Below are 10,495 nucleotides of genomic sequence, written 5' to 3' on the forward strand. Positions count from 1 at the left end.
CCAGTACTGATGGATTTTCATCTTCCTTCTGCCTCACTCTCTCTTCTCAGACTCCCTTGAATCCTTGTATCCTCACACTTCTGTTTTTCACACTCACAATGGTTGTATTTTATTATTTGGTCATGTTGCCTTTCTTACTGATCATGTAGACTTTGATCCCTGCTCAGACTAGACCAATAGCTTTCCTTGATTACTGCTTTCCTTGTGTGTGTAGAGACTGTAAAATGAAGATGTGTCTGGTGAGAGTCGAACTCACGACCTCAGCTATGCTGAGACACATACTAGAGTGCTGCCTTTACCAACTAGGCTACAGACGCTTGTGGCTGCCAGTTGGGTGGTTGGTTGGTAGTGCTCATGGGTCAATCCAACAGTCCTCCATACTGTGGTGATACATCATGGTAGCAGACTAACAGACAACTCAACAGTGTGTGCGCGTGCTCTGCCTGTGAAAGATACTAGTTTCCTGTGATAGTCTCCTCTGAGATTCTAGAGTGTTCTATTCATTTCTCTTTATATTCAGTATGTTGTCACCCACAAGTTGATCTCTTGTACTTAGTCTATATATCATAGCCGAGTATCAAGAAATCAAACTCATTGGTTCACTCCTCTTTTTGCCCGTGCCATCATTGAGCCGCATTCTGTGAGCTTTCCATCTCACTGCCCTCTCTCTCTTGAGCCTCCCGGCTCATCTCTTTGCCTCCAAATTAGTTGTTGTGTTCTGAGTCAAATCTCATCAGGCACCAAAGCACACATCCCCACACAGACCACAGTACGTTGATAGAATCTCAATTATAGTGTTTTGCTCTTACTCAATGCCTGTGCAGTACAAGCTTCACGGCAATTGCTTCTCTGACACTACCAGGATGTCATAGTAGAGTAACATCCTGACGGCATCACAGCAACATTAGTGTTTGACCAAAATCCACCGGGGCATCCAGCTAATTCCAACCATCTCCTAACATCACCCTGCTGCTCCTTCTTCATAATCTGGTCAGTTGGCTGCTATGGGACTCTGTCTGTGCCTGGCGGAGGCATTTGGGAGAGAGGAAGAAAGGTGCTGTTTAGGCTAGGGAGTGCCACAGCTGAATTTGGGCTTGGTCTTTGTCTGAACTGGGGCAGAAGTCCTTACAATGTGATGGTGAATTGTTCAATTACTGGGAAAGAACTATAGACCAATCTAATTTGGAGTGATATGTAACAATTGGACGTGAACTATCATTCAACTCTGTTGAATTCATCTTGAAGTCAATTTCATGTCAATCCTCACTTAATTTCTACATTTCAAAATCAGGTAGCTCTTGCATATCCCAACTTTTTTACATTGGGGTGAACTGCCTTCATGAAATATATATCACACCTGAAACGCAACTGCAAAGATTTGGATAAAGAAAATACCAGAAGTGCAAAAAGTTTTAGTATTTGCACAAGAGCAGCAGAACTTTATTTTGGCTGGGTACACCGGGGTGACACAGATCATAAATTTCTCAGCTGAAAATGTCCCTCTGTTCTGAAAAATGTGTGATTGGTGTGTTATTTGTCACCCTATGGTACGCGTGTACACAATAGGGTGACAAATTACACACTTTTCCAACCAGAGGTGGATTTTTTGCTGAGTAAATGAGGGTAAAATTTAAGAAAAAACTAGCTGTACACCATGAAAAAACTGATGTCAATAGGTGTCAGGTGACATTCAGTAAAATATGCTGGAATTCCAGTGGCACTCCAGCATTACTCCCCTTGAATAACAATGGCCCCTTTGTCATAATCAGGGGCTCTACCACCTTTCCATAAGTGTATGGTTGGATTTAAGGCTAGAGTTAGCTTCACGTCACCTACCACCTAGTCCCCTCAGGTTTTGCATGGTGTGTAACTGCCCTGATGGACTATGATTTGTCACCCTATGCCCATACAATAGGGTGACAAATCGGACACTGTTCATACCAGAGGGGGATTTCTGCTGAGTGAATGAGGGTAAAATTCAAGAAAAAATTAGCTGTAACTGCCCTGATGGACTATGATTTGTCACCCTATTGTACGCACATACAATAGGGTGACAAATCACACACCAATCACATTCAGTCAAGGCCACAGAAACAGGTGCAGGAGGGTAAACTGGTTCCAACACCATTCAGATTGATGTCACCCTTGATAAAATCAGGCTTAAAAGAAATAGATTTCAGTAAAAACAAATAAAAATGTAAATACAAAAAGAATGGTTTTTACCTTAAAAGAAACAGGAACAACAGATAAGATGAGAACAGAGCAGGAAACCACCACCACAAACTAGGTTTTATGGCTAATAAAATAAGATAAGGTTAGATGATGGAATACATTGTCAACAAGGATAATAACCAAGAGAATAAGAACCTTATTGTTGAGCCGCCTAGACAGATGACCTTGACAAAATTGATGATTTGAGATGTCTTGCGGGTTGAGAGATAGGTGTCGAGATGAGGAAGAAAAAGAAAGAGTGGTAAACTGGAATTGATGAAGGACGGTCAGCAGCGCTCTAGAATTGAAGCGTTCGCAGTGCGTCCACAATGTTGATGTCATAGTCCGAGTCCGTAAAGCGCACCACGCACAAGTCCGTAACGTACACCGCGCACACCGTAAGCTGATTCCAACAACCCTCTGGTACAAACAGCGTTTCAGCGGTGCTTTACACTTGATTAAACGTTGGTTACAGACACTTTGTGTTCTGTGTTCCAGTTTAGTTACTACTGAGTTACAGATGAGGTCCAGCTGAGTTATGGATACTTCATATATAGTTGTATATCATTTCATGTTTGATTATACATATGATGTAGTAGACATTGCGCCAAGTTATGAAAAAAAAATCAAGGTAAGGCACTCCCTTGGGTGTGCCCCCCAAGCTTCCCTGGTGACCAAGGTTGGAAGCCCGGTGGCCGTTTTGTTGGTTTGCAGAGGTCTGGAAAACAAAGATCAGGCTGGTCCCAGAGCAGAGTACACCCACTCCCCCAATTACCATCCAGCACAAATGTGGAGTGCAAATCACCAGTCATCAAGCAAATTAAGCATTCCTCTTGATGACCAAAACTGTTCTGGTCATTGAAAGCATTAAACACTCTTCTTAATGAATGGGTGCATTCCGGTCATTGAGAGGAGTAAATACTCCTCCTCTTGGCAACTGGAACAGACCTGGTCATCAAAAGTATCAAACACTACTCTTGATGCCCGGAATGTAGCCAGTCATTGAAAGGAGTAAAAAATCCCCGTGATGACTGGAGACCGTTCATCAAGAGTGTTCCTCCTCTTGATGGCCTGATCTGTTGCACTCATTGAGGGGATTGAGTGCTCCTCTCAATGACTGGGCCTGGTCCGGTAATTCAGAGGAGTAAAGACTACCCTTGATGACCAGAGCAAACTATTCATCACCCCTCCCCTTGGACAGTTTGCTCTGGTCATTGAGGGAGTCTTTCTCCTCTTTGTGGCCAGGTCTGCTCCAGTCACCAAGAGGGGTGTTTCTCCTCTCAATGACCTGGTGTGTTCCAGTCATCAAGAGGTGTGTTTACTCCTCTCAATGACCGGGACTGTTCCGGTCATCAAGAGGTGTGTTTACTCCTCTCAATGACCAGGAATGTTCTAGTCATTGAGAGGAATGCCCAATCTCCTTGATTACCGGTGATTTGCACTCCACATGTGTGCTGGCCGGTCAGTGGGGGAGTGTTCATACTCTGCTCCGGGACCAGCCTGTGCCAGCCATTGGCACAGCAAATGGTTACGGGGATGTACATACTTCTGCCCCTCAAACTCTGATTTCAAGGGGCTGTGTACCCAACCAAAGAGTTTTTGGCAGGTTGAAAATCCCCGGGGAGCGGGAGCCTGGGCTCAGCCTCTGGTTATTTTTTCCATTTCTTTTTGTCGAGCTGAGGGGTCCAAATACTCCAAGAAATTGGAGGAGGGTCAAGAAAAATCCCCTCTGAAATTCCACGGTTGTCATTTGCAGTGTGCAAAGCGTTTTGAGCTACCACACACTGTGGCCGGGACTTTGAGCGGGCGCCCCCTGCAGTGCGCGACGAGTTTTTAGCAGTGCACAAAGTCCATCCAAATAAAATTTGTTTTAGGAGAACGAATCCCAAAAAAGGGGCTAGGCCAATGTCCAAAACTGGGCAGGAATTGGTCTTGGCGACGTATGGGAGTTATTTTCCCAAAAAACAGGCGTCATTTTTCCAATCCTCTAAACAAATGAACAATCAATTCCATAATCAGAACATGATTGCTGAGAGATAGGACCTGCTTGAGCTTGAACCCAGAACACACAGGGGAAATAGTAGTACAATAGAGTGAGTAGCCCAGTTGTTAGAGATTGGTACATGTGTTGATGCCCTTTGACAGATCCGGGATCTGGGGCCGGGGGGCAGGGGCATGGAAGACTTGTTCCTCCTTCGACGGACACAGCCGCTCCGGTAGAGCTTCCTTCCACACTCAGAGAAACAGATCAAGACCGGAGCAGAGACAGCCTTGTCTTTTGCTGGACTTGAGTCGTCATGGGCCCAATCCGTAGAGGCAACGCACGATGGCATGCCTTGCACTAAACAGAGGGAATCAATTTGCCCGGGTTCATGATGTTTTTAGGGTCCAGGGTTTTCTTAAGCTTCTTCAAGACTTCGATCGTCCCTTTGCCGAGTTCATTCTCCAAATGAGCCTGTCCAGAACATCAACAAAAAAAATGAAGGGGGACGCATCAGGCCGGGGAATAAACGAAGCTGGCCAGTGAGACGTTTTTGCTGCTTACAATCTTTCCGATGCTATTGATGGTGTACAGGAAAAGCCTTTCGAGGTCAGATTGTTTTCCATGGGCACGTGGATCATGAGTTGGAGCGGACTTACCCGACACCTGCGTAGCGATGGGAGGGCGGGGTCAGGAATCGTGGTCAGCATTCTATGTATTTGCACAGGCTTCAACAAGAATCTTAAACGCTTACCGTGCTCTCCTGTGCATGTCCCATCGAGACGTTGGGCGAGTTCAACCATTTGATGAACACATTCCCTGACTTTCGCCAGTTCATCCTCGTCTTTGAAGAGGATAATGCAATGGAAATTTCCATCTCCAACGTGTCCCAGCATCGTTGCCTTCAGCTTGCGGGCTTCGATGTCCGTCTTGGTCTCTGAGATCAGCCGTGGCAGATGGGATATCGGCACACCTAGGGTCAAGATTCAAGCCGACTAGATCTCAGCCGACAAGGCAGGACAAAACTTTTCTCGCTCATGTTGGTGAGTTACTAGGGACCGCAAGACTGCTCACAGACGTCAGTGGTCCATGCCCTGTGACCAGGAATATAGTCGAGTGTCGACCAGAGACAGACCTTCCTAGCGTGCCAGATTTCTTCGGCTTCCGCATCAGTTTTAGCGATCCTCATCTTTGATCCACCGTTCCTCTTCAGAATCTTTGCTGTGGGCAGTCCAAACAAGTTGATTCATCAGTCTGCACAATTTTTCTGGGGTTAATAAACCTGTCCCGACCTGTGAGCTCTTCGTCTGATTTGATTTGTGCCAAAGTCCCGGTAAACTTAAGAAATAAACTAATGCGGTCAGATGACCGTGAGCAAACAAAGTGATGGGACTCGAAAGTGGATGGACTTTTACCTAGGTTTTTCATCCCAATTGAGCCCGCTCGAGCTATGGTTGATAGCTTTCATCATTTGGTCATCCAGCAATTCGATACAAGCCAAAGAGACCCCTTCCTTGATTAACTCCAAGACGGTACTGGTGGCCGCATCGACGTTTTTGAAATGGGTTACGCCGACGGAAACGGGTAGGACCGGCTGTAGCTTCAGGGTTACCTCAGTCACTAGTCCAAGAGTTCCCTCAGAGCCAATGAAGAGCTTCCCCAAGTCGGGCCCGGCTGCACACTTCCTATATCAAAGACAGCTTGGCGGTAAACATACAGATTGGTATACTTTGGACGAGAAGGAGGGTGTTTAATTAACTTTGCTCGTTGCCGGGTCTTGATGATTTCCCCGTTGGCTAAAACCACCGTCATGTTGATCACATTTTCCCGCATGGTGCCGTATCTATCACACCGGTCAACATTTCCCAGGTCATTATGAAAATCAGTTTGAGGTGCTGGCTAGACAGGTGCTTACTTGACGGCATTCGTACCTGAGCATCCGGTGCCGATCATACCACCGATTTGTGCGCCAGGACTAGATAAGAGGAAAGTCAAAAAAGAGGATCAATAAATCAATCATTTAAGGAAGGGATCGACCTTCATCGTTCTGAAACAAGCACTCACCCAGGATCTACGGGGAAAAAAAGCTTGTGCGGGGAAGGAGAGCGTTTGAGTTGATCATTCAAGTTTTCGTAACTAATTCCGGGCTGGACGACGACATCTAGGTCTGACTCTGCGCGATTGAGGGGAGGGCCGGTTGAGTATATACGTTGATTTGGGTCAAGAGACGAGTGAGAGTAACCGACCATGGAGCTCGATGATCTTGTTCATGTTTCTCGAGAAATCCAGCGTGAACGAGTGTCCGGGTTGAAGCTGACTTTCATCGGCGGGATTGGTGTTCTGGTTTGACGGCTTCGATGAGGGGGCATTGAAGTGGCCTTCGAGAGATGTTCCGCCAGAAAATGGCACGATCGGTATTCCGTACTTATATGCTACCTTTTACCCATCATAATTCGTATATACAGAATGCTGAATTCCTCGGCTCTGATCCCTTACGTTTATCCAGAATGTGTCAAGCGGATCACTCACCTTGACTATTTTCGATACATCTTCTGTCGACCTTGGGTATAGCACTGCCCCAGGGAGACAATCCGGATGATGATCTAGAAGGATAGGAACAGAGCGAATATTAGCGAGCAGAGTCGGACAGAAAACCAGATGAGAATAGCTTACAAGTCCAAGGTGAGGTGCCGTGATAGAGCAGGTCGGCTCTATCCCAACTAACACAGTCCGCCGGCAGGATCTTTTGGATCTTCTGGAGGGCAGCCGTGAACTCTTCTGGGCTGGGATGAGGCTGAGCCGGGAATTTCTGCTCGTTTGTGTCGAGCCCATCGACGTGTTTCAATTGAACGTTGATCCCGACCACGTACATCTTTGCCAACACGCAACAGCTTAGCCAGGTTTTCCATCCGATTAGTGGTGCGGATACGAGGAGGGACTTACGATCGAGCCGATCAAGGTCGAGGTGAGGAAGACCATGCTGGTCGACCATTTCTGCTCAGCCATTCTCCGTCTGCCATGACTCGATCCAGGACCCGAGGCGATCGAGGGTTTGCTTGGCACTGGATGATTGCTAAGAAGACGCAGGCCAGGTCCCGAGGAGTTCGCCACGCCCGTGTTCGTCCTGGGCGCCCGCCGGCCGATGGGGCCCGACTGGAAGGCTCGCCAGCCCTTCGAGCCGGTCAATAGAGCCGGACCGAGGCGCATTGGACAATGTCTTGTTCTTCGAAGTTGGCCAACCCGAGTTTGGCGTGGGCAGAATGACGGGCGGTTGGTTTGCGATCGGATGGCAGGCCTTCCTCAGCACTGCGCGGTCTCTTGGCACTTCAACACCCGGAACACGGCAGTTGCATCTTCCCTCAGTCATGAAGCTGGGATGCCACAACGTTCCTTCAGAAATAACATGCGGATTTCTCTCACACTGCGTTCCTCAGGGTTCACCACAGATCTTACTCTGCTGATTAGGTTGCCGGTAGAGCCCTATGACCATTTGACATCATAGCTCACACACACAGGCGACACACAGCCAAGAAGATGCTCCCGACTGATCCGTCTTGCTCTCCATGATTTTTATTTTTATTATTTTCTCATCAATAATTACAACCAACGAAAGAAAAAAAATGAAGTGTTACAACTTGAGATGCGGATAGATAAACGACAGGGACATTTCTGTAGGTTTTCTCGAAAGAAAAAAAAAGCAGCAGCAGACGAAACGCATAGAGGATGGCGAGAATGACGGTGTACTATTTTTTGCTAGGAACGTAATCTTTGCTCAGATCGATTCCAAGATCCTTGAGATGAGTGTTAGTGATCTTAACCTTGCCGCCCTTGCCGCCCCTCTTCTTGGTTTTCCGGGTAGTCTGTTGAGGTTTGACGGTAGCAACAGCTGATGATGTCAAGCCAGCCTCCTGCAGCTCCAGCGGCAAGGAATCTGCCGGTGGTGTTAGGAGTGAATGCCACATCTCTCGGAACTCTTTTTTTTTTTTTTTGATAAGAAAGATAAATGGGGAAGCCGTTCAGTTTAGTCGAGGTGCGCACATCCATTTGTTGAGGACAGATGTGTGCGTCATTCTTGATGCCTTGAGACTGGGGAGGATGAGCTTACCTTCATCAAGAGCACCTCGGGTCGGACCCAGGTTTTCCCGGCAGCCCAATTCGTCATAGAAGACGGTCTTGACGACACCTTCTTTGGCACCCACACTATCAGTTCTGAAGACGAGGATCTTGCCTTCGTTTTCAAGCTTGGAGATCGTTCCGATCATGTCAACCAAGCCAAGGTAAACATCCTATCTCTCGAGAGAAGAGAGGGGAGGGGGAACACTTGGTTTACCTCAGTGATAGCTGTCATGACTCCTGGCCAGCTTGCTTTGAGGGTGTTCACTGGCATGCCTCCTCGATCGGAAAATCGTTTCAACAGGTCAAGGACGTGTTGGGCATTATTGATGATGTAGTCCGGCTGTCAAGGCAGTTTCAGTCTGGGAGGGGTAACTGTTGATAGATGGGAGCCGAAGATGGCAGATACCTTGTAGCTCCACAACTTGACCAGTCCTTTGTCAATGACATTGACTCGCTCGTGCGAGTTGAAAGCGTCGAACAGTTCTTTATTGAAGGGCACATCGGTATGCTCGGATAGTAAGCCTCGGACTCCCGTTTGGGCCTCGAGGTCGGACAGATTCATAGGGCCATTGCATTGCTGGAGTCGTCCAGAGAAGATGGATGATTAGCTTGGTTGATCGTAAAGCATTTGGGCAGAAGATTCACCTTGAGTGTGTCGACTAATTTGAATATTTGAGTGGCAAAATGCTTGCCCGGCCCGGAATCTGCGACGACGGGGGGAGCTAAGATGGCAAAGGAATGAGTTCAAGCTTGGGAGAGGGGGGGGCAGGTGCTCGATACGAAAGGGAGGGCTGACGGGGCTGAATTGGTTTCTTCTTCTTCTTCTTAGGAGGGGCGGTGCTGCTGGGAGCATTGGTGGATGGCTGGGGCTGCGAGTTGGGAGGCTCGGTTGGAGGGGTAGCTAGTGATGAATGTCAGTTTGGAGTGAGATAGGGCAGAGGGATCGATGCTTACCTGCAGGTTGACTGAGAGGCGAAGGTTTCTGGGGCGCGAATCTGGGTGCAGGGAGGCATGGGAACTTGGTAGCCATGGTATGATGTTGGAGTGTTTCTTCTTTGGAGATGCGTTGGGAGTGTGTAGGTCTTTGTATCCGATGTGAGCTGAGAAGGAATGTGTTGTTCCAGTCTTGCTGCTGCATCGGGTCTGGCCAAAAGCGCAGCCCGAGCCCCCTCGGTCGAGCCCCCGAACAGCCCGCCATCCTCCGCTGAAACCAGGCCTGTCAGGGGTCAGGGAACAGGCTGTGAAAGGGGCGGTGTCACCTACCCGGACAACCTCCTGCCGGGCTGACCAGAGCACTCGCCACTCAGCTCATCCTTCTTAACGCTCTGTGCATGCACCCACGTCCATCCCTCCCGACTCCCATGAAGGAGATCATCAACCGGCTTCCAAGCTGCAAGCCAGCAAAAATGACCAAGCTGAACTCAGTGTAGTGGATCGCACTCTAGTTCTACATTGCACGATGGTTGGCCATCCAAAGATAGAAATATCTGGCGGTCATCGACCACTCGCCTAGTATTCTGTCTCCCAATATCTGAGCTTGGATACGTTCACAAAGTTCGCTGGTGTCCATCGGTTGCACTCGACGACCACTGGATGAACCCTCTGACCGGCAACGGAGCCACTCATTTCTCAACCGTCTCATCCCCGGATAACCCGTCTCGTTTCTCTGAGAAATGATCGTTGTAAATCTTCATGACACGAAAGCTGCGAGCCCTTCCATTACCTTTATGTATTCCATGTCGACATTTCATACAAGCCACGAAGTGGGCTGGCCCGTCCTTATTTGATTCTGGATCATTGCGTACGACGTCAACCTGTTTCTTTTGAGAGGGCCCAGGGGGGGAAATGTGCCCGGTCGCAGGTTCCTGATTGGCCAGCATTATGTCGATCCCTCCGCCATGTTCTTGAGGTGATTCGATTTTTCTAACTCTGTCATTTTGCAGCTTTGCTATGAACCAAAGCAAGCTAACAGGGCCTGATTGGGTTTTGCCAAGAGAATGTATGATTTTGGAGATCTGTGTGCTTCTTTTTCTTTGTTTTTTGCTGTGAGTGTTACAAGGGTTGAGTGTGATAATTCGTATCTATCTATCTATCTACAACGAGACATTTGTGATGAGAAGTGGTTGGGAGTTGAGACAAGTAGCAGCTTAGTCTTGTTGACTGCCAAGACAATCGGATGTGCCGGGG

The 10,495-nt window shown here is 47.9% G+C and overlaps 2 protein-coding genes across 2 annotated transcripts; both read right to left on the bottom strand.

Moving 5' to 3' along the window:
- Positions 1–4,552: 4,552 nt before the first annotated feature.
- On the bottom strand, positions 4,553–7,399 carry PtA15_11A585 (uncharacterized protein; the record flags this gene model as incomplete). Its single annotated transcript, XM_053161508.1, has 14 exons — positions 4,553–4,666; positions 4,757–4,769; positions 4,852–4,858; positions 4,947–5,165; positions 5,267–5,413; positions 5,485–5,543; positions 5,608–5,877; positions 5,952–6,035; positions 6,108–6,167; positions 6,257–6,365; positions 6,439–6,628; positions 6,722–6,795; positions 6,866–7,064; positions 7,136–7,399. 14 exons carry the CDS (start codon positions 7,397–7,399, stop codon positions 4,553–4,555), a joined length of 1,809 nt encoding a protein of 602 aa, XP_053025448.1.
- Positions 7,400–7,935: 536 nt separating this feature from the next.
- Positions 7,936–9,338, bottom strand: PtA15_11A586 (uncharacterized protein; the record flags this gene model as incomplete). Its single annotated transcript, XM_053161509.1, has 7 exons — positions 7,936–8,165; positions 8,298–8,433; positions 8,523–8,648; positions 8,715–8,885; positions 8,954–9,030; positions 9,105–9,209; positions 9,263–9,338. 7 exons carry the CDS (start codon positions 9,336–9,338, stop codon positions 7,936–7,938), a joined length of 921 nt encoding a protein of 306 aa, XP_053025449.1.
- Positions 9,339–10,495: the final 1,157 nt, after the last annotated feature.

This window comes from Puccinia triticina, chromosome 11A (genome assembly GCF_026914185.1).
Source record: "Puccinia triticina chromosome 11A, complete sequence".
In the NCBI taxonomy this organism is placed as follows: Eukaryota; Fungi; Basidiomycota; class Pucciniomycetes; order Pucciniales; family Pucciniaceae; genus Puccinia; species Puccinia triticina.